The 24,055-nt window shown below is 48.0% G+C and overlaps 1 protein-coding gene across 2 annotated transcripts in view; it reads right to left on the bottom strand.

Moving 5' to 3' along the window:
• Positions 1-24,055, bottom strand: part of pomgnt1 (protein O-linked mannose N-acetylglucosaminyltransferase 1 (beta 1,2-)) — a 141,207-nt gene that overhangs the window by 15,205 nt on the left and 101,947 nt on the right. For both annotated transcript variants that reach the window (XM_084309052.1, XM_084309051.1), the window contains exons 18-20: positions 21,458-21,522; positions 18,306-18,350; positions 3,895-4,030 (exon numbers count right to left, since the gene is read on the bottom strand). In XM_084309052.1, the coding sequence (XP_084165178.1) occupies positions 3,895-4,030; positions 18,306-18,350; positions 21,458-21,522 (246 nt within the window). The remainder of the gene's footprint in view (positions 1-3,894; positions 4,031-18,305; positions 18,351-21,457; positions 21,523-24,055) is intronic.

Raw genomic sequence — 24,055 nt, 5'->3', positions numbered from 1 at the left:
AGTATATAGAGGTTGGTCATGCTGACATGGTAGAGGAGGATCATCAGTATATAGAGGTTGGTCATGCTGGTAGAGGAGGATCATCAGTATATAGAGGTTGGTCATGCTGGTAGAGGAGGATCATCAGTATATAGAGGTTGGTCAGGCTGGTAGAGGAGGGTAATGCATGAGTTCTTGGAGGTTGATGGACATATCCAGATCCAAAGTAGACCTTGAACACCTGCCTCCTCCCAAGGTCTGTCTCATCCCACAGGTACAGCGAGTCAACTTCAGAGTTGCCTGCTACAAAAGAGCAGACCAGCCAATATTTGAGAGGCCCAAACCCTATGATCAGGATATGGGCTGCGAGAAAGATGATGGATGAGGGGGTGTTAGAGCCTGTCTGGACGGTTGGACCCATCCTCCCTCCTTCTCTTGTTGAGGTACTGGCCCAGAAAGCGGAGTCAGAAGAGCAAGAAGCTCTTAATAAGGAGGCAGATTATGCAAAACATAAAGTGGATGAGGAGGATGGAGAGTACGAGTGTGATGAGGATGGAGATTGGAGAGATAGACTTTGACGATGATGATGATGATGATGATTAGTAGTTTAGGTTTTAATGTTGTGCCAACAGAGAAGATGTACTGTAATAGTACTTTGTTTGAACCTTAACAAAACATATTTCACTGGATTTCAAATTGTATTACGAATTAGTCTTTTCACATTAGTCTTCCACTTTTGGCCTTGTCTACACAAAATCTACAATATTTATATGATACAATCTTTATTAACATTGTATTTCCAATATTAACCTCAAATTGATCTAATCTGATGGACTACATTTGAGTAAAGTGGGAAAATAGAGATGTGATCTAAACATTTAGCTTTTTTTTGCATTTTCTTGTCCTGAAATAGAATCTTAAAAATAAAATGTTTACTGAATTCCTTGGGTCAATATTGTTTGGGGAAATGTTTTAATTTGTCTCTATATGTTGTTAACTTCAAAAGTTATGCTGTTTTCTTTTTCAGGTTTTCGTTCAGGATAGGTGTACGTACCCCATGGGACATTATTTCAACCTGTTAAAATCTTAAAATAGACACTTCAAGGATTAAGAAAAAACAGGTGGCAAAAAAACCCAGACCATGCAGGTGGACCTATGTTTCCATCTAGACGACCTCCAGACCATGCAGGTGGACCTATGTTTCCATCTAGACGACCTCCAGACCATGCAGGTGGACCTATGTTTCCATCTAGACGACCTCCTTTCCCTGGTGTTTCATCAAGTTAGGCCCACGACAGCTCTGGGAGGCTCAACGGTTAGGCCTAACAAAAATAATGGTTGGTTTCAGGTTGCCGACCGACCCTGCCGATTTAGGTGCGACCCAATATATTTTATGAGTTTTAAAAAAAAATTATATATTAAAAAAAAAAAATCCTTTTTTTTTTTTTTTTTTTTTTTTTAGAATAAAGTTTCATAGAAATCTTAGTCAAACATTTAGTATTATGGATATTAAACATGCTGGCAGAGTACATGCATCCATGTTGTTGTGAACATTTTAACCCTTTCACTGCCACACGACAGCCGGTTAACCCTTTCACTGTGACAATACAGAAGGTTAGCCCTTTACTATCACACAACCGACGGCGATGCTCCATCATTAGCATCATTAGCTCCGCGGATGCGGAGCTAATGATGCTAATGATGGAGCATCGCCGTCGGTTGTGTGATAGTAAAGGGCTAACCTTCTGTCGTGTGGCAGTGAAAGGGTTAATTAAATAAAGAAATTCCCTATCCATAGTCGCCGTGGGAAAGAATAAAAAAAAAAAAAAAAAAAAAATCCCTACCTACCCATGGGGCCAACCTGACAACCAACCTGAAACCAACTATTATTTTTGTTAGGCCTTAGTTCCAGCATCCCAGAACCACCCCATCCATGCCAGCTCCCACTTGTTCCATGATATCCACTCACTGAACCTCCCTGTGTTATCCTATGTCAAAAAAAAAAATGCCTACAATATTACACATGAAACGGCAACTACAGAGAAGAAAAGGAATACTCTCTTACCCTTTGTTAACTTTGGTCCCCAGCTGACATTATTCCTCCTCAACCAAATCCACTGATTGTATCTCTCAATGCTTCTTCTGACATCACCGCTTTTTACAAGCTCCGCCGACGAATCCCCAAGTCTCCCAATAATGATAAAGTCGGTCGTGCTATAAATCCTCTGCATCCTACTTCTACCAGAAAGACCCTAGCTTTCCATATATATTACTGTCCCGTCTCTTGGGTCTTTGGAAAGACCAGACGAGGTCAGAGGAGTTTGATAATATTTACTGAGGACGGCCAGATAATGTTGATATTTAAACATTTACAAACATAATACTTGATCAGGCGATTTATTTTGTTTGGTGTGTTACAACAATAAATAACAAAATGTTCTAAATAAATAACAATGTTGAAATTGAGTTTGGACTTATTTTTTAAATGTATTTTTACAGAGTGAGTCAAGTAAGAAAAAAAGGTACCGTTTGGTACCAATACCGAACTCCAGGAAGTGGTACTGGTATCGGTTCAAATGTGAACGGTAATAATAATAATAATAACTTTATTTGTAGAGCACCTTTCATACAAGAATTGCAGCTCAAAGTGCTTCACAGCAGCAAAAAAAGACAGGCGTAAAATGTGCTCAAAATTGGCAGATCAAGAGCAATGTATGAAGTGCAGACATAAAATAAATAAGTATAAAACGAGCATCAAAATAGAACATTAAATCACATAGTTGTTCACATTAGGATCCAACATCCCAACAGGCCTCTTTTTACGGCTTGATCCATTTTTAAATAGACAATAATAAAAGAGCAAAATAGAGTAGACAATAGTGCAGTGCAATAAAATTGTTAGTCAAATAGAATAGACAGAATGATAAAAGAGTAAAATAGAATAGACAGAGTAAAATAGTGCACGGTACCCAATCGCGTGAATATTTTAGGCAACCAACTTGTGTTTAGCGTTTCTCTGATTGGCCAATACGCCCATGTGACCACGGCAGCGCGAGAGAGCTGCAGCGCGGAAATAGGCTGTCTATTGCCATTCTCTAAGACAAACTCTAACCTTAACCAGCTCCTTAACAGTGCCTAAACTTAACCCTTCTAACCTTAACCAACTCCGAAACAATGCTTAAAGTTATGCCTAAACTTAACGGCGAAAGAATGCGAATGCACGTTAAAAAGAAAAATAAAAAATAAATTGAAGGGAATCAAACTTGCCAGCAACGGGCCGTAGGATCCACAGCAATGCAGCGCTGCCAATTGAGCTAGTTCTGGATAGTAAAAAAGGGGGGATTACTGCTACATAATGCTGCCGCTCCGCTCTGCTGCTGCCGCGTCGCCGCGGGGGCGTGGCTAGACGCAAGTTGGGCGTGGTTAGACACAAGTTGGTTGCCTTTAATATTTAGGCTACCCAATCCTAACCATAATGCTCGGTCAGGCCCCAAGATGGTGCCGACTATCTCTCATGGAACTTAAAGGAAGTTACGAGCTCTGTGTCATTATGAAGTTTCAGAGCAGAGATGGCTTTTACCACGTAGACAGAATTAACCCTTTCACTGCCGCACTACCAAACGGTTAACCCTTTTCACTGCGACAACACACATAAGGTTAACCCTTTCACTGCCACACAACAGCAGGTTAACCCTTTCACTGCCACACAACAGCAGGTTAACCCTTTCACTGCCACACAACAGCAGGTTAACCCTTTCACTGCCACACAACAGCAGGTTAACCCTTTCACTGCCACACAACAGCAACCGTCGGTAGTGTGATAGTAAAGGGTTAACCTTCTGTAGTGTGGCAGTGAAAGGGTTAATGGGTTATGCCTCAGACTAGTACGTAAATGAGTTAACTCCTCTACGGTACCTTGGCGAGCTCCATCCAGGTGGAGGTGTCCGTCTCGGACTCCATCTTGATGTACATGACGTAGGTCTTCCCCTCGGAGTCCGGCAGGAAGGAGTCCTCACAGGGGTTCTTGGTGTGGTCCAGCACCTCCGCTGCCCTGGAGGGGAAGCACATGTATTCATGTTCACAGACATTACAAACTAAATAGTATAGTTAGTATAGTTTATTACATGGCGTTTTCACATTCGCCGAAATGCTTGCTTGTGATTGGTCAATAGCCCGCGTCAGAGGTCCGTTATCACACAATAATGACCGCTGTGGGACAATAATGACCGCTGTGCGCAGCTGTTCGCAATCAAGCCCCACTACAACACTGTATCAGTGCTGCTCAGCATATGCACAGCTGCACTCAGTCATGCAATCAGACAACAGACCTGCCGGCTGCCGATAATAATAATCACTTTATTTGGGCTGACAGAGCCACAGAACAACTGCGTCTGCATTTGATCTAGTCTTGTCGATGAATTAGGTATATTGTTAGTAAGTTAGCCATGTAATAAGCGGGATAATGTATAGCTATACTCGATCATTGTCGCAAAATAATTGACCTTCACTGACGTTTAAAACACCTCGGCGCTGCGCCTCTGTATTTTAAACTCCGTGTCGGTCAATTATTTTGCGACAATGACCTCGTAGCTAATCTATACATTATCCCTTACATAGTTACTAGGGATGTCCCATATTATCAGCCTACCGATATTATTGGCCGATATCGGCATTAAAATGTAATATCGTAAATGATCGGTTTTCAATATTTTTTTTATAAAAACATTTAACATTTATCTACCCAGGCAAGCAAGTAAGAACAAATTCTTATTTAATTTATTGTGAAAAGTATGCATAATGTTGTGTTAATTCCACGACAAGAGATATGTAATGTTAATTACCTGAAAGTAAGTAGTTGGACAATATCGGTACATCGGATATCGGTAAAAAAGCCAATATCGAACATCCCTAGTTAGTATAGTATAGTTACATATAGCATAACTGTATATTGTATAGTAGTGTATATAGGACTCATACCTTTCATTCGTAAGCTTAGCATTGTATTGCATTTTATCTTAGTACCTTTTATCATGTCTATTTTATTCTATTATTATTTGTATTTTGCACAATCAAGGCGGGCATGGCCACCTTCATTTCACTATATGTCTCGTGTCTGTATGTGACAAATACACCTCTTGAATCTTGAATCACAGACAACACTGGACATCCAAAGACCTTCCAGTTACATATCAATTCAATATAAGATCAGATAAGATATTCCTTTATTGATCCCCTCGGGGAAATCCGGGCATCATACTGTAGCAGCATGGGGGGGGGGGGGGAGGTACAGGTATGGGCAGGGTAATAGTAGAAAGACATAAATATAAGCAATAAAATGAAATATGAATATAAAAAATGAGGAAAATAAACAGTGTAAACAATATAATTAACTTGGTTTTCTTTCTGATATGTTTTATATTCAGTGTAAACGGCTGCAGATGAGGGTCTGTATGCTCCATCGGTTATAATATGCATTACAATAAATATACCAGTTTTGTGATCAGTCGCAAATGGGTTCCGCGCTGCCTGTTGAATACAAGGATCAACACAGCAGAGATGCAACAGCAGACCCTCCCACCCTCTCTGGGCGTGTCTGTATGCAAATGAGGATATATGAGAACGCGCCTGGAGTTTAAGAATGAGTGACGTCAGTTCATTCAGCGGAGCACATCCGCAAAAAAATTTCCCACTTACAAAGACCGGCTCACGCGTTCAGGAACCCGGAGGAGGATTTCGGTAAATAGGTTGGTACAACATTTTTACCAAGATATTTACATGGGCACGTTCGAGAATGAGGACCATTGTGTTTACAAAGAAAACCGTCTATTAGGTCAGGAGATAATTACTGCTCCCAACAGTAAACAGCCTAAATCACATCCCTTGTTATTAGGGATGCACCGAAATTTCGGCACCGAAAGTTTTCGGCCGAAAATGGCAAAAAATTGCCTTTCGGCTTTTGGCCGAAAGAGTTTTTTCACCGAAAATATATCACCGAAACAGAAACAACCTAACAACCTTGCGTGTTGTTGTGATGATGTCGCGCTGTCGGGAGTCGCGCTGTTTCTATGTAAACTCTGCGCGCAACGCGTCCAATAAATGAGTCTTTAACATGCTTTTATATCCTTATTTACTATATTATTTACTTTGCCCATCGCGGTTCATCACTGAGTGATCTAATATGCATATTATTCAGAGCGAGAGGGGGGGGGGATTGTGTTTCTCACATTGACGCTGTCTGTCTGTCGCGCGTCTACTGTGCCGAGTCAAGCGAGCACATTCATTCAGCTGGGGACTAGAAAGGTGCGCTCAGTAGAGCACAGATGTCCGCTGCGGCAGCCAGAAAAAAGATGGAATTAATGTACTGTATGCATTCAGAAGTGCTGAATAAATGTTTTATGGACCCATAATAGTGATTATTTATTATTTAAGTAAAGTTTTGCCATAATCATATATTTTTCCATAATCATAATGTTCCACAACATTGGTAAAAAAAAATCTATTCTATGAATCATTTTCGGCCTTTTCGGCTTTCGGTTTTCGGCCAACTGTTTTCTATTTTCGGTATCGGTTTCGGCCAAGAATTTCCCATTCGGTGCATCCCTACTTGTTATTGATCCAATTTCAAAACACCCGCTATGAACTGGATCCTTTGTAAATACATTCAAACTATTTGTTTAATAGTTTGAATCTATAGTTTGAGTTTAAAAAACTCTGCTGGTGTTTTAGGGGCCCTCGATGCCAAAAAAAACGCTCTTTTATCAAAAGCCTTGGTGTCACTTTTGATGGTGATTAAAAATTTGACAGACAAAATTGGGTCGGTAGTAAAAGGCTCCTTTTTTCAGTTGAGGCTTTTGACCAAAGTGAAGCCCTACCTCTCTCCCAATGACCTGGAGAGGGTTATACATGCCTTCATATCATCCAGGCTGGATTACTGTAATGCCCTGTATATGGGTCTAGACCAGCTGTATGTGGGTCTAGACCAGCTCTCCCTGTATGTGGGTCTAGACCAGCTCTCCCTGTATGTGGGTCTAGACCAGCTGTATGTGGGTCTAGACCAGCTCTGCCTGTATGTGGGTCTAGACCAGCTCTCCCTGTATGTGGGTCTAGACCAGCTCTGCCTGTATGTGGGTCTGGACCAGCTCTCCCTGTATGTGGGTCTGGACCAGCTGTATGTGGGTCTAGACCAGCTCTCCCTGTATGTGGGTCTAGACCAGCTCTCCCTGTATGTGGGTCTAGACCAGCTCTCCCTGTATGTGGGTCTAGACCAGCTCTCCCTGTATGTGGGTCTAGACCAGCTCTCCCTGTATGTGGGTCTAGCCCAGCTCTCCCTGTATGTGGGTCTAGACCAGCTCTCCCTGTATGTGGGTCTAGACCAGCTCTCCCTGTATGTGGGTCTGGACCAGCTCTCCCTGTATGTGGGTCTGGACCAGCTCTCCCTGTATGTGGGTCTAGACCAGCTCTCCCTGTATGTGGGTCTAGACCAGCTGTATGTGGGTCTAGACCAGCTCTCCCTGTATGTGGGTCTGGACCAGCTCTCCCTGTATGTGGGTCTGGACCAGCTCTCCCTGTATGTGGGTCTGGACCAGCTCTCCCTGTATGTGGGTCTGGACCAGCTCTCCCTGTATGTGGGTCTGGACCAGCTCTCCCTGTATGTGGGTCTGGACCAGCTCTCCCTGTATGTGGGTCTGGACCAGCTCTCCCTGTATGTGGGTCTAGACCAGCTCTCCCTACGACGCCTGCAGCTGGTGCAGAACGCTGCTCACGCCTCTTGACCGGCACTAAGAGGCGTGAACACATCAGACCAGTGCTGGCTCCCTGTTCGCTTCAGGATTGATTTTAAAATTGGGATGTTTGTGTTCAAGGCATTGAATGGTCTGGCCCCTCAGTACCTATAGCTGAACTCCTCCATGTTGGCCCCTCAGTACCTATAGCTGAACTCCTCCATGTTGGCCCCTCAGTACCTAGCTGGACTCCTCCATGTTGGCCCCTCAGTACCTAGCTGAACTCCTCCATGTTGGCCCCTCAGTACCTAGCTGAACTCCTCCATGTTGGCCCCTCAGTATCTAGCTGAACTCCTCCATGTTGGCCCCTCAGTATCTAGCTGAACTCCTCCATGTTGGCCCCTCAGTACCTAGCTGAACTCCTCCATGTTGGCCCCTCAGTACCTAGCTGAACTCCTCCATGTTGGCCCCTCAGTATCTAGCTGAACTCCTCCATGTTGGCCCCTCAGTATCTAGCTGAACTCCTCCATGTTGGCCCCTCAGTATCTAGCTGAACTCCTCCATGTTGGCCCCTCAGTATCTATAGCTGAACTCCTCCATGTTGGCCCCTCAGTACCTATAGCTGAACTCCTCCATGTTGGCCCCTCAGTATCTAGCTGAACTCCTCCATGTTGGCCCCTCAGTACCTATAGCTGAACTCCTCCATGTTGGCCCCTCAGTACCTAGCTGAACTCCTAGATTTTATTTAAAGCCTAATGCTGTAAGATCTAGTTAGATACAAGATCTGATAAGATTGTAGTGAATGTGACCTTCTTGACACAAGGAATCACTGCTAATGCAATTGGCTTGCATTTCCTATTTTCAATTAAGTGATTTTTATTTACAATAAATTGAATTAACCCTAAATGATTTTCCTCTGTAGCAGAAAGGCGTTGAATCATTTATGTGAGGAGTTTTCTAAGGCAGTTTTTATCATCCTCAGATCACGAATTGGTGAGAGGACAGGACGAGGAACACAACCCAGCGACCTGAGCGACCCACGACAGCATACTACCACCAGGGACGCCGCCAAGGAGCTGCGGACACAACCAGAACGACGACAGCAAACGTGGGAGAACCGCCATCCAACCCAGCCCACAGACATCCCCAAGAAAGTGGAGCAGGGGACCACGAAGGAGACTGACCAAGGAGACACTGACGAAGAGGAGATCAACCTTTGACGGCCTCCACCCCGGCACTGCAGACCACGGCAGACCAAACCCATCACCTGCAGATGGGAACCAAAGCCCCGACCATCAAGGTGGATTCCCATGACAAGATTGTCATCCGTGTGAGAGAGAGCGTCCTACTGACTAGCCACTACACCGGCGGGCCCTCGCCCTCCATCAAGTGGTACCGCAATGACGAGGAGAGGACAGCGAAACCAGCACAACACATTCAAAAACGCCCGCCCCCTCGCCCCTCTAGTACCGCGATGACGAGGAACGGGGGGGACCAACCACCACACAGCACATTCAAGAACGCCCTGACCACCATGTCTCTAGGCCTGATAGGGGCCAAGCGTGAGCACAGTGGCAGACATGTGATGGTGGTGGAGAACAACACAGGTTCTAGGAAAAGAGTCTGCAAGACCACTATAGTTAACTGCTACAAGTGACCCTTGACAGGGAATGGACGGCGACCAGTGAATATTCCCGACTGCATCGTCAAGAAGAGACACATAGCAAATGAGACCTGTGGACCAAGAGACTTCTGAACACACATTGTCCAAATTGTTATGTATTTATTTACTTTTTACTGTCTTACTGCCACACGACAGGCTCACAGAAACATCAACTGAATGTACGATACGTTCAACACACAGCAGGTCACCACAGAAGGACACATCCCTGGCAGAGAACAGATGGTCAACAGCGACGCAGCAACTGTCAGATTCACAAACAAGAGCTGTTTCACAAAGTTCATATGTATCAAGAAAATTATGAACTAAGAATATGATGAAATACAACCAATAAGATTGCAATAACCAATTTATAATAACAATAAGGAATGATCACAGAGTCACATTGAAAATTATATTGTTAACAAGACAGAACCAGTTGGTTTATTCCAAGTCACCAAGTTTGTTTTGACCATTGATAGTATGCACCACAGAACAATGCATAACGATTATCATAATCACCTTTTATATTAACCACTAGGTTAACGGTTTTCAATTTTATTTTGACACATTAGCCACTAAGGTAATGTCTATTGTAAATATTACTATGTTTGTATATGTACAACCATGACATAACCATGACATTAGCTCCCCTGAGTCACGACATGAACGACTGAAGGTATGCCAAGATATTTGCACAGCGATAGCTTCTAATGATTATGTTAATTGTTGTTTGATATCAGAGTTGAGAACCACTCATTGATATAGGTATTTTGAGCGATTAATAAAAGAAAAGGGTGATATCTATTCCCACATCTCTGATATCAAAATAACACAGACCACAGTCCAGTCGATCATGTCATGAATCATGTATGTAAATAATTCTATTTTAAACTATTATTTTCACTTTTACCTGTTCCAAACAATCCTGGTATATTATACATTAATCTCACCCACATTATAAGAAAGAAAAGTGAGTATTGTGGTATAATATCTAATGTTCTCATGTAAATATAGTCCCCTCCCCTATATCCCCTTACCTGTGCCCCCCCCCTCTCTGTGGAATAAGACACTCCCCTCCCCTATATCCCCTTACCTGTGCCCCCCCCCTCTCTGTGGAATAAGACACTCCCCTCCCCTGTGTCCCCATTACCTGTACCCCCCCCCATCTGACCTATCAAATGGGACCACACCCCCCCCGTTAACTATATAGGTCTCCTCCCGAGATCTATCCTGGTCTTTTACCTGGGTAATTAAGCTGATCACCTGGGGGGAAACCCTCAGCCATTCTCTCTATGTATTCTATCTGTTTGGTTAATAAACCCTTGTTATTATCCAAGCCTCGGTTGACTGAGACATTCTTCATCAGGATATCCACAAATATCCCACAGTACCTAGCTGACCTCCTCCATGTTGGCCCCTCAGTACCTATAGCTGAACTCCTCCATGTTGGCCCCTCAGTATCTAGCTGAACTCCTCCATGTTGGCCCCTCAGTATCTAGCTGAACTCCTCCATGTTGGCCCCTCAGTATCTATAGCTGAACTCCTCCATGTTGGCCCCTCAGTATCTAGCTGAACTCCTCCATGTTGGCCCCTCAGTACCTAGCTGAACTCCTCCATGTTGGCCCCTCAGTATCTAGCTGAACTCCTCCATGTTGGCCCCTCAGTACCTAGCTGAACTCCTCCATGTTGGCCCCTCAGTACCTAGCTGAATTCCTCCATGTTGGCCCCTCAGTACCTAGCTGAACTCCTCCATGTTGGCCCCTCAGTACCTAGCTGAACTCCTCCATGTTGGCCCCTCAGTATCTAGCTGAACTCCTCCATGTTGGCCCCTCAGTATCTAGCTGAACTCCTCCATGTTGGCCCCTCAGTATCTAGCTGAACTCCTCCATGTTGGCCCCTCAGTATCTAGCTGAACTCCTCCATGTTGGCCCCTCAGTACCTAGCTGAACTCCTCCATGTTGGCCCCTCAGTACCTAGCTGAACTCCTCCATGTTGGCCCCTCAGTACCTAGCTGAACTCCTCCATGTTGGCCCCTCAGTATCTAGCTGAACTCCTCCATGTTGGCCCCTCAGTATCTAGCTGAACTCCTCCATGTTGGCCCCTCAGTATCTAGCTGAACTCCTCCATGTTGGCCCCTCAGTATCTAGCTGAACTCCTCCATGTTGGCCCCTCAGTATCTAGCTGAACTCCTCCATGTTGGCCCCTCAGTATCTATAGCTGAACTCCTCCATGTTGGCCCCTCAGTATCTAGCTGAACTCCTCCATGTTGGCCCCTCAGTACCTAGCTGAACTCCTCCATGTTGGCCCCTCAGTACCTAGCTGAACTCCTCCATGTTGGCCCCTCAGTATCTAGCTGAACTCCTCCATGTTGGCCCCTCAGTACCTAGCTGAACTCCTCCATGTTGGCCCCTCAGTACCTATAGCTGAACTCCTCCATGTTGGCCCCTCAGTATCTAGCTGAACTCCTCCATGTTGGCCCCTCAGTATCTAGCTGAACTCCTCCATGTTGGCCCCTCAGTATCTAGCTGAACTCCTCCATGTTGGCCCCTCAGTATCTAGCTGAACTCCTCCATGTTGGCCCCTCAGTATCTAGCTGAACTCCTCCATGTTGGCCCCTCAGTACCTATAGCTGAACTCCTCCATGTTGGCCCCTCAGTACCTATAGCTGAACTCCTCCATGTTGGCCCCTCGGTACCTAGCTGAACTCCTCCATGTTGGCCCCTCAGTACCTATAGCTGAACTCCTCCATGTTGGCCCCTCAGTATCTAGCTGAACTCCTCCATGTTGGCCCCTCAGTATCTAGCTGAACTCCTCCATGTTGGCCCCTCAGTATCTAGCTGAACTCCTCCATGTTGGCCCCTCAGTACCTATAGCTGAACTCCTCCATGTTGGCCCCTCAGTACCTATAGCTGAACTCCTCCATGTTGGCCCCTCAGTATCTAGCTGAACTCCTCCATGTTGGCCCCTCAGTATCTAGCTGAACTCCTCCATGTTGGCCCCTCAGTATCTAGCTGAACTCCTCCATGTTGGCCCCTCAGTATCTAGCTGAACTCCTCCATGTTGGCCCCTCAGTATCTAGCTGAACTCCTCCATGTTGGCCCCTCAGTACCTATAGCTGAACTCCTCCATGTTGGCCCCTCAGTATCTAGCTGAACTCCTCCATGTTGGCCCCTCAGTACCTAGCTGAACTCCTCCATGTTGGCCCCTCAGTACCTAGCTGAACTCCTCCATGTTGGCCCCTCAGTATCTAGCTGAACTCCTCCATGTTGGCCCCTCAGTATCTAGCTGAACTCCTCCATGTTGGCCCCTCAGTATCTAGCTGAACTCCTCCATGTTGGCCCCTCAGTATCTAGCTGAACTCCTCCATGTTGGCCCCTCAGTACCTATAGCTGAACTCCTCCATGTTGGCCCCTCAGTATCTAGCTGAACTCCTCCATGTTGGCCCCTCAGTATCTAGCTGAACTCCTCCATGTTGGCCCCTCAGTATCTAGCTGAACTCCTCCATGTTGGCCCCTCAGTACCTAGCTGAACTCCTCCATGTTGGCCCCTCAGTACCTAGCTGAACTCCTCCATGTTGGCCCCTCAGTATCTAGCTGAACTCCTCCATGTTGGCCCCTCAGTATCTAGCTGAACTCCTCCATGTTGGCCCCTCAGTATCTAGCTGAACTCCTCCATGTTGGCCCCTCAGTATCTAGCTGAACTCCTCCATGTTGCCCCTCAGTATCTAGCTGAACTCCTCCATGTTGGCCCCTCAGTATCTAGCTGAACTCCTCCATGTTGGCCCCACAGTATCTAGCTGAACTCCTCCATGTTGGCCCCTCAGTACCTAGCTGAACTCCTCCATGTTGGCCCCTCAGTACCTAGCTGAACTCCTCCATGTTGGCCCCTCAGTATCTAGCTGAACTCCTCCATGTTGGCCCCTCAGTATCTAGCTGAACTCCTCCATGTTGGCCCCTCAGTATCTAGCTGAACTCCTCCATGTTGGCCCCACAGTACCTAGCTGAACTCCTCCATGTTGGCCCCTCAGTATCTAGCTGGACTCCTCCATGTTGGCCCCTCAGTACCTAGCTGAACTCCTCCATGTTGGCCCCTCAGTATCTAGCTGAACTCCTCCATGTTGGACCCTCAGTACCTATAGCTGAACTCCTCCATGTTGGCCCCTCAGTACCTAGCTGAACTCCTCCATGTTGGCCCCTCAGTATCTATAGCTGAACTCCTCCATGATGGCCCCTCAGTATCTAGCTGAACTCCTCCATGTTGGCCCCTCAGTATCTAGCTGAACTCCTCCATGTTGGCCCCTCAGTATCTAGCTGAACTCCTCCATGTTGGCCCCTCAGTACCTATAGCTGAACTCCTCCATGTTGGCCCCTCAGTACCTAGCTGAACTCCTCCATGTTGGCCCCTCAGTACCTAGCTGAACTCCTCCATGTTGGCCCCTCAGTATCTAGCTGAACTCCTCCATGTTGGCCCCTCAGTACCTAGCTGAACTCCTCCATGTTGGCCCCTCAGTATCTAGCTGAACTCCTCCATGTTGGCCCCTCAGTACCTAGCTGAACTCCTCCATGTTGGCCCCTCAGTATCTAGCTGAACTCCTCCATGTTGGCCCCTCAGTATCTAGCTGAACTCCTCCATGTTGGCCCCTCAGTACCTATAGCTGAACTCCTCCATGTTGGCCCCTCAGTACCTAGCTGAACTCCTCCATGTTGGCCCCTCAGTATCTAGCTGAACTCCTCCATGTTGGCCCCTCAGTATCTAGCTGAACTCCTCCATGTTGGCCCCTCAGTATCTAGCTGAACTCCTCCATGTTGGCCCCTCAGTACCTATAGCTGAACTCCTCCATGTTGGCCCCTCAGTATCTAGCTGAACTCCTCCATGTTGGCCCCTCAGTACCTAGCTGAACTCCTCCATGTTGGCCCCTCAGTACCTATAGCTGAACTCCTCCATGTTGGCCCCTCAGTATCTAGCTGAACTCCTCCATGTTGGCCCCTCAGTATCTAGCTGAACTCCTCCATGTTGGCCCCTCAGTATCTAGCTGAACTCCTCCATGTTGGCCCCTCAGTATCTAGCTGAACTCCTCCATGTTGGCCCCTCAGTACCTAGCTGAACTCCTCCATGTTGGCCCCTCAGTACCTAGCTGAACTCCTCCATGTTGGCCCCTCAGTATCTAGCTGAACTCCTCCATGTTGGCCCCTCAGTATCTAGCTGAACTCCTCCATGTTGGCCCCTCAGTATTTAGCTGAACTCCTCCATGTTGGCCCCTCAGTACCTAGCTGAACTCCTCCATGTTGGCCCCTCAGTATTTAGCTGAACTCCTCCATGTTGGCCCCTCAGTATCTAGCTGAACTCCTCCATGTTGGCCCCTCAGTATCTAGCTGAACTCCTCCATGTTGGCCCCTCAGTACCTAGCTGAACTCCTCCATGTTGGCCCCTCAGTACCTAGCTGAACTCCTCCATGTTGGCCCCTCAGTATCTAGCTGAACTCCTCCATGTTGGCCCCTCAGTATCTATAGCTGAACTCCTCCATGTTGGCCCCTCAGTATCTAGCTGAACTCCTCCATGTTGGCCCCTCAGTACCTATAGCTGAACTCCTCCATGTTGGCCCCTCAGTACCTAGCTGAACTCCTCCATGTTGGCCCCTCAGTACCTATAGCTGAACTCCTCCATGTTGGCCCCTCAGTATCTAGCTGAACTCCTCCATGTTGGCCCCTCAGTATCTAGCTGAACTCCTCCATGTTGGCCCCTCAGTACCTATAGCTGAACTCCTCCATGTTGGCCCCTCAGTACCTATAGCTGAACTCCTCCATGTTGGCCCCTCAGTATCTAGCTGAACTCCTCCATGTTGGCCCCTCAGTATCTAGCTGAACTCCTCCATGTTGGCCCCTCAGTATCTAACTGAACTCCTCCATGTTGGCCCCTCAGTATCTAGCTGAACTCCTCCATGTTGGCCCCTCAGTACCTATAGCTGAACTCCTCCATGTTGGCCCCTCAGTACCTAGCTGAACTCCTCCATGTTGGCCCCTCAGTATCTAGCTGAACTCCTCCATGTTGGCCCCTCAGTATCTAGCTGAACTCCTCCATGTTGGCCCCTCAGTATCTAGCTGAACTCCTCCATGTTGGCCCCTCAGTATCTAGCTGAACTCCTCCATGTTGGCCCCTCAGTACCTAGCTGAACTCCTCCATGTTGGCCCCTCAGTATCTAGCTGAACTCCTCCATGTTGGCCCCTCAGTATCTAGCTGAACTCCTCCATGTTGGCCCCTCAGTATCTAGCTGAACTCCTCCATGTTGGCCCCTCAGTATCTAGCTGAACTCCTCCATGTTGGCCCCTCAGTATCTAGCTGAACTCCTCCATGTTGGCCCCTCAGTATCTAGCTGAACTCCTCCATGTTGGCCCCTCAGTACCTATAGCTGAACTCCTCCATGTTGGCCCCTCAGTATCTAGCTGAACTCCTCCATGTTGGCCCCTCAGTATCTAGCTGAACTCCTCCATGTTGGCCCCTCAGTACCTAGCTGAACTCCTCCATGTTGGCCCCTCAGTACCTAGCTGAACTCCTCCATGTTGGCCCCTCAGTATCTAGCTGAACTCCTCCATGTTGGCCCCTCAGTATCTATAGCTGAACTCCTCCATGTTGGCCCCTCAGTATCTAGCTGAACTCCTCCATGTTGGCCCCTCAGTACCTATAGCTGAACTCCTCCATGTTGGCCCCTCAGTACCTATAGCTGAACTCCTCCATGTTGGCCCCTCAGTATCTAGCTGAACTCCTCCATGTTGGCCCCTCAGTACCTAGCTGAACTCCTCCATGTTGGCCCCTCAGTATCTAGCTGAACTCCTCCATGTTGGCCCCTCAGTACCTAGCTGAACTCCTCCATGTTGGCCCCTCAGTATCTAGCTGAACTCCTCCATGTTGGCCCCTCAGTACCTAGCTGAACTCCTCCATGTTGGCCCCTCAGTACCTGTAGCTGAACTCCTCCATGTTGGCCCCTCAGTACCTAGCTGAACTCCTCCATGTTGGCCCCTCAGTATCTAGCTGAACTCCTCCATGTTGGCCCCTCAGTATCTAGCTGAACTCCTCCATGTTGGCCCCTCAGTATCTAGCTGAACTCCTCCATGTTGGCCCCTCAGTACCTAGCTGAACTCCTCCATGTTGGCCCCTCAGTATCTAGCTGAACTCCTCCATGTTGGCCCCTCAGTATCTAGCTGAACTCCTCCATGTTGGCCCCTCAGTATCTAGCTGAACTCCTCCATGTTGGCCCCTCAGTATCTAGCTGAACTCCTCCATGTTGGCCCCTCAGTACCTAGCTGAACTCCTCCATGTTGGCCCCTCAGTACCTAGCTGAACTCCTCCATGTTGGCCCCTCAGTATCTAGCTGAACTCCTCCATGTTGGCCCCTCAGTACCTATAGCTGAACTCCTCCATGTTGGCCCCTCAGTACCTAGCTGAACTCCTCCATGTTGGCCCCTCAGTATCTATAGCTGAACTCCTCCATGTTGGCCCCTCAGTATCTATAGCTGAACTCCTCCATGTTGGCCCCTCAGTATCTAGCTGAACTCCTCCATGTTGGCCCCTCAGTACCTATAGCTGAACTCCTCCATGTTGGCCCCTCAGTACCTAGCTGAACTCCTCCATGTTGGCCCCTCAGTACCTATAGCTGAACTCCTCCATGTTGGCCCCTCAGTATCTAGCTGAACTCCTCCATGTTGGCCCCTCAGTATCTAGCTGAACTCCTCCATGTTGGCCCCTCAGTACCTATAGCTGAACTCCTCCATGTTGGCCCCTCAGTACCTATAGCTGAACTCCTCCATGTTGGCCCCTCAGTATCTAGCTGAACTCCTCCATGTTGGCCCCTCAGTATCTAGCTGAACTCCTCCATGTTGGCCCCTCAGTACCTATAGCTGAACTCCTCCATGTTGGCCCCTCAGTACCTAGCTGAACTCCTCCATGTTGGCCCCTCAGTATCTAGCTGAACTCCTCCATGTTGGCCCCTCAGTATCTAGCTGAACTCCTCCATGTTGGCCCCTCAGTATCTAGCTGAACTCCTCCATGTTGGCCCCTCAGTACCTGTAGCTGAACTCCTCCATGTTGGCCCCTCAGTATCTAGCTGAACTCCTCCATGTTGGCCCCTCAGTATCTAGCTGAACTCCTCCATGTTGGCCCCTCAGTATCTAGCTGAACTCCTCCATGTTGGCCCCTCAGTACCTGTAGCTGAACTCCTCCATGTTGGCCCCTCAGTATCTAGCTGAACTCCTCCATGTTGGCCCCTCAGTATCTATAGCTGAACTCCTCCATGTTGGCCCCTCAGTATCTAGCTGAACTCCTCCATGTTGGCCCCTCAGTATCTAGCTGAACTCCTCCATGTTGGCCCCTCAGTATCTAGCTGAACTCCTCCATGTTGGCCCCTCAGTACCTAGCTGAACTCCTCCATGTTGGCCCCTCAGTATCTAGCTGAACTCCTCCATGTTGGCCCCTCAGTATCTAGCTGAACTCCTCCATGTTGGCCCCTCAGTATCTAGCTGAACTCCTCCATGTTGGCCCCTCAGTATCTAGCTGAACTCCTCCATGTTGGCCCCTCAGTATCTAGCTGAACTCCTCCATGATTGCACCCCTGCTAGAGCACTGAGGTCAGCAAATAACTACTCTTAGACGTCCCGAGGTCGAGGCTAAAGACTAAAGGTGACCGAGCTTTTGCGGTGGCTGCCCCTACATTGTGGAACCCAGACCCTAGAGGTTTTTAAAGCACAGCTGCCATACATCCCCGGTCGTGTCGTGATTGTTTTAATGTATTGTAGCGTTTGATTTTGTGTATACTGTATTTAGTATTTTTCTGTTTTTATATTGTAAAGCACTTTGGTGCAACTTCGTTGGTTTTAAATGTGCTATATGAATAAAGGTGACCTTGACCAAACACAGGCTTCATCCTCTGTGCTGACGGCAGGCCGACTCACTTCAGTAGCTTCTGGATCTCCACTTCATACCCATCTTTCTTCAAGCTGTGAAAACCAAGCGCGCGCGCACACACACACACACACACACACACACACACACACACACACACACACACACACACACACACACACACACACACACACACACACACACACACACACACACACACACACACACACACACACACACACACACACACACACACACACACACACACACACACACACACACACACACACACACACACACACACACACACACACACACACACACACACACACACACACACACACACACACACACACACACACACACACACACACACAATTAGCTTTTAAATGCCGTTTTTACAACAACAAAAAAAAGATCTGATCCAATATTTATGGCTTAAAACCAATTTCCGACAATTAGTTACATTTTAAATTAAAAAGATATTATATTTCTTGATTCAGACATTTTTTATCATGGATGAACAAAACTTTTGGAATGGTTGATTTGAATTTCAAGGACTTTTTAGGCACCTTGTTAAAAAATGGGCTGTTTTCAAGGAATTCCAGGACTTGACTTAAAACAAAAATGCAAGCACTTTAAGCACTTCAAGGATCTTGTGCGAACCCTGAACCCTGCTGCTAGTCTCCTGGTTACTGCACCCACTTCAACAGTGTAGCTGCTGCTAGTCTTCTGGTTACTGCACCCACTTCAACAGTGTAGCTGCTGCTAGTCTTCTGGTTACTGCACCCACTTCAACAGTGTAGCTGCTGCTAGTCTTCTGGTTACTGCACCCACTTCAACAGTGTAGCTGCTGCTAGTCTCCTGGTTACTGCACCCACTTCAACAGTGTAGCTGCTGCTAGTCTCCTGGTTACTGCACCCACTTCAACAGTGTAGCTGCTGCTAGTCTCCTGGTTACTGCACCCACTTCAACAGTGTAGCTGCTGCTAGTCTTCTGGTTACTGCACCCACTTCAACAGTGTAGCTGCTGCTAGTCTCCTGGTTACTGCACCCACTTCAACAGTGTAGCTGCTGCTAGTCTCCTGGTTACTGCACCCACTTCAACAGTGTAGCTGCTGCTAGTCTCCTGGTTACTGCACCCACTTCAACAGTGTAGCTGCTGCTAGTCTCCTGGTTACTGCACCCACTTCAACAGTGTAGCTGCTGCTAGTCTCCTGGTTACTGCACCCACTTCAACAGTGTAGCTCTCTGCTAGTCTTCTGGTTACTGCACCCACTTCAACAGTGTAGCTGCTGCTAGTCTCCTGGTTACTGCACCCACTTCAACAGTGTAGCCCTCTGCTAGTCTCCTGGTTACTGCACCCACTTCAACAGTGTAGCTGCTGCTAGTCTTCTGGTTACTGCACCCACTTCAACAGTGTAGCTCTCTGCTAGTCTCCTGGTTACTGCACCCACTTCAACAGTGTAGCCCTCTGCTAGTCTTCTGGTTACTGCACCCACTTCAACAGTGTAGCTGCTGCTAGTCTTCTGGTTACTGCACCCACTTCAACAGTGTAGCTGCTGCTAGTCTTCTGGTTACTGCACCCACTTCAACAGTGTAGCTGCTGCTAGTCTTCTGGTTACTGCACCCACTTCAACAGTGTAGCCCTCTGCTAGTCTTCTGGTTACTGCACCCACTTCAACAGTGTAGCTGTTGCTAGTCTTCTGGTTACTGCACCCACTTCAACAGTGTAGCTGCTGCTAGTCTTCTGGTTACTGCACCCACTTCAACAGTGTAGCTGCTGCTAGTCTCCTGGTTACTGCACCCACTTCAACAGTGTAGCTGCTGCTAGTCTTCTGGTTACTGCACCCACTTCAACAGTGTAGCTGCTGCTAGTCTTCTGGTTACTGCACCCACTTCAACAGTGTAGCCCTCTGGACTGCGGGTCTATTCTGCCGGCGTCTGCGTTTGAACATAGTTTTAAAAGGAACACGCCAACGTTGTGGGAAATGCTTAGTGGCACAAATGAATGGAAGCGGCTATGGAGCAGCTAGCCTGGTGGTTATTGGAGCAGCTAGCCTGGTGGTTATTGGAGCAGCTAGCCTGGTGGTTATTGGAGCAGCTAGCCTGGTGGTTATTGGACCAGCTAGCCTGGTGGTTATTGGAGCAGCTAGCCTGGTGGTTATTGGAGCAGCTAGCCTGGTGGTTATTGGAGCAGCTAGCCTGGTGGTTATTGGAGCAGCTAGCCTGGTGGTTATTGGAGCAGCTAGCCTGGTGGTTATTGGAGCAGCTAGCCTGGTGGTTATTGGAGCAGCTAGCCTGGTGGTTATTGGACCAGCTAGCCTGGTGGTTATTGGAGCAGCTAGCCTGGTGGTTATTGGAGCAGCTAGCCTGGTGGTTATTGGAGCAGCTAGCCTGGTGGTTATTGGACCAGCTAGCCTGGTGGTTATTGGAGCAGCTAGCCTGGTGGTTATTGGAGCAGCTAGCCTGGTGGTTATTGGAGCAGCTAGCCTGGTGGTTATTGGAGCAGCTAGCCTGGTGGTTATTGGAGCAGCTAGCCTGGTGGTTATTGGAGCAGCTAGCCTGGTGGTTATTGGAGCAGCTAGCCTGGTGGTTATTGGAGCAGCTAGCCTGGTGGTTATTGGAGCAGCTAGCCTGGTGGTTATTGGAGCAGCTAGCCTGGTGGTTATTGGACAAAAAAACAACTCTCCCTGCATTTAACCCTTTCACTGCCACACTAGAGAAGGTTAACCCTTTACTATCACACTACCGACAGTTAACCTTCTGTGTATTGTCACAGTGAAAGGGTTAACCGTTTGGTAGTGCGGCAGTGAAAGGGTTAAGCAGCCAGGCTAGCTTGCAGCCGGATAGCTTTCTACCTGAAGGCAACAGAGAGGAACTTGGTCTCCATCTTCTCGTCCGACTCTGGAGAAGACGGTGAGTGCATTCCCTCATAATGTTGGTGTGTTCCTTTAACACATAGAGTTATAACCAAAACCTAAGACACAAAAACTAAGATTTATGATAAAAAAAATGTATACGATTTTTTCAAGTACATTTTCCAGGTTTTCCAGCACAATCTTTTGAAAGTTAAATCCACACATTGCACTGTAGATAAAGCAACAGCACAGAGAGGGATGATGGAGGGAGGGTCCCGAGGCTGACGTGGTGGGAAAGGTCAGGTTCACGGAAGAGATATCGCTGTGTGACTTTGTACAAACCCCTCTACGTTCTTCAGCTGCACGTTGGGAACGGTGTTGAACTTGTGTTTCTTGAAGTACACCTCCTGTGAGAGAGAACGACAGCCAGCACAGAATTACATAGAGCCAGGAGGCCATGACATCAGGGCTCTTTCACTGAACACACAGGATCACATAGAGCCAGGAGGCCATGACATCAGGGCTCTTTCACTGAACACACAGGATCACATAGAGCCAGGAGACCATGACATCAGGGCTCTTTCACTGAACACACAGGATCACATAGAGCCAGGAGGCCATGACATCAGGGCTCTTTCACTGAACACACAGGATCACATAGAGCCAGGAGACCATGACATCAGGGCTCTTTCACTGAACACACAGGATCACATAGAGCCAGGAGGCCATGACATCAGGGCTCTTTCACTGAACACACAGGATCACATAGAGCCAGGAGACCATGACATCAGGGCTCTTTCACTGAACACACAGGATCACATAGAGCCAGGAGACCATGACATCAGGGCTCTTTCACTGAACACACAGGATCACATAGAGCCAGGAGACCATGACCAATTATCATTACCAATTATCATAGCAAAACAGCTTTTTCAAACAGTCTGTAATGCATTTTGGAAACGGGAGATGGGCTCATGGTGTAATGGGCCACCTGGCCTGAGAAACATAAGGAGGAAAGAAAAAGTAAGGACTTACTTCTGGTCATTATTTGGGTAGAACACACATATTTTGAATGCCTTCGGAAGGTTTTTTTTATTTTTTTTTAGCCATTTTAATCTAGATTAAATCCAGGATTGCAGGTAGATTAATCTAGAGCAGGAACTTTTTTTATTACAATTGTTTTTGCCTCCAGAACCGCCCCTAGTTACGACTCAGCACCATCCAGAACCGCCCCTAGTTACGACTCAGCAGCATCCAGAACCGCCCCTAGTTACGACTCAGCACCATCCAGAACCGCCCCTAGTTACGACTCAGCAGCATCCAGAACCGCCCCTAGTTACGACTCAGCAGCCTCCAGAACCGCCCCTAGTTACGACTCAGCAGCATCCAGAACCGCCCCTAGTTACGACTCAGCAGCCTCCAGAACCGCCCCTAGTTACGACTCAGCAGCATCCAGAACCGCCCCTAGTTATGACTCAGCAGCATCCAGAACCGCCCCTAGTTACGACTCAGCAGCATCCAGAACCGCCCCTAGTTACGACTCAGCAGCCTCCAGAACCGCCCCTATATGACTCAGCAGCCTCCAGAACCGCCCCTATATGACTCAGCAGCATCCAGAACCACCCCTAGTTACGACTCAGCAGCATCCAGAACCGCCCCTAGTTATGACTCAGCAGCATCCAGAACCGCCCCTATATGACTCAGCAGCATCCAGAACCGCCCCTAGTTACAACTCAGCAGCATCCAGAACCGCCCCTAGTTATGACTCAGCAGCATCCAGAACCGCCCCTATATGACTCAGCAGCATCCAGAACCGCCCCTAGTTACGACTCAGCAGCCTCCAGAACCGCCCCTATATGACTCAGCAGCATCCAGAACCGCCCCTAGTTACGACTCAGCAGCATCCAGAACCGCCCCTATATGACTCAGCAGCATCCAGAACCGCCCCTATATGACTCAGCAGCATCCAGAACCGCCCCTATATGACTCAGCAGCATCCAGAACCGCCCCTAGTTATTACTCAGCAGCATCCAGAACCGCCCCTATATGACTCAGCAGCATCCAGAACCGCCCCTAGTTACGACTCAGCAGCATCCAGAACCGCCCCTATATGACTCAGCAGCATCCAGAACCGCCCCTATATGACTCAGCAGCATCCAGAACCGCCCCTATATGACTCAGCAGCATCCAGAACCGCCCCTATATGACTCAGCAGCATCCAGAACCGCCCCTATATGACTCAGCAGCATCCAGAACCGCCCCTAGTTACGACTCAGCAGCATCCAGAACCGCCCCTATATGACTCAGCAGCATCCAGAACCGCCCCTATATGACTCAGCAGCATCCAGAACCGCCCCTATATGACTCAGCAGCATCCAGAACCGCCCCTATATGACTCAGCAGCATCCAGAACCGCCCCTAGTTATGACTCAGCAGCATCCAGAACCGCCCCTATATGACTCAGCAGCATCCAGAACCGCCCCTAGTTACGACTCAGCAGCATCCAGAACCGCCCCTATATGACTCAGCAGCATCCAGAACCGCCCCTATATGACTCAGCAGCATCCAGAACCGCCCCTATATGACTCAGCAGCATCCAGAACCGCCCCTATATGACTCAGCAGCATCCAGAACCGCCCCTATATGACTCAGCAGCATCCAGAACCGCCCCTATATGACTCAGCAGCATCCAGAACCGCCCCTATATGACTCAGCAGCATCCAGAACCGCCCCTAGTTACGACTCAGCAGCATCCAGAACCGCCCCTATATGACTCAGCAGCATCCAGAACCGCCCCTATATGACTCAGCAGCATCCAGAACCGCCCCTATATGACTCAGCAGCATCCAGAACCGCCCCTATATGACTCAGCAGCATCCAGAACCGCCCCTATATGACTCAGCAGCATCCAGAACCGCCCCTATATGACTCAGCAGCATC

The sequence above is a fragment of the Notolepis coatsorum genome (genome assembly GCF_963971535.1).
Source record: "Notolepis coatsorum genome assembly, chromosome: 2".
In the NCBI taxonomy this organism is placed as follows: Eukaryota; Metazoa; Chordata; class Actinopteri; order Aulopiformes; family Paralepididae; genus Notolepis; species Notolepis coatsorum.
This window is presented reverse-complemented; position numbering and strand designations above follow the sequence as displayed.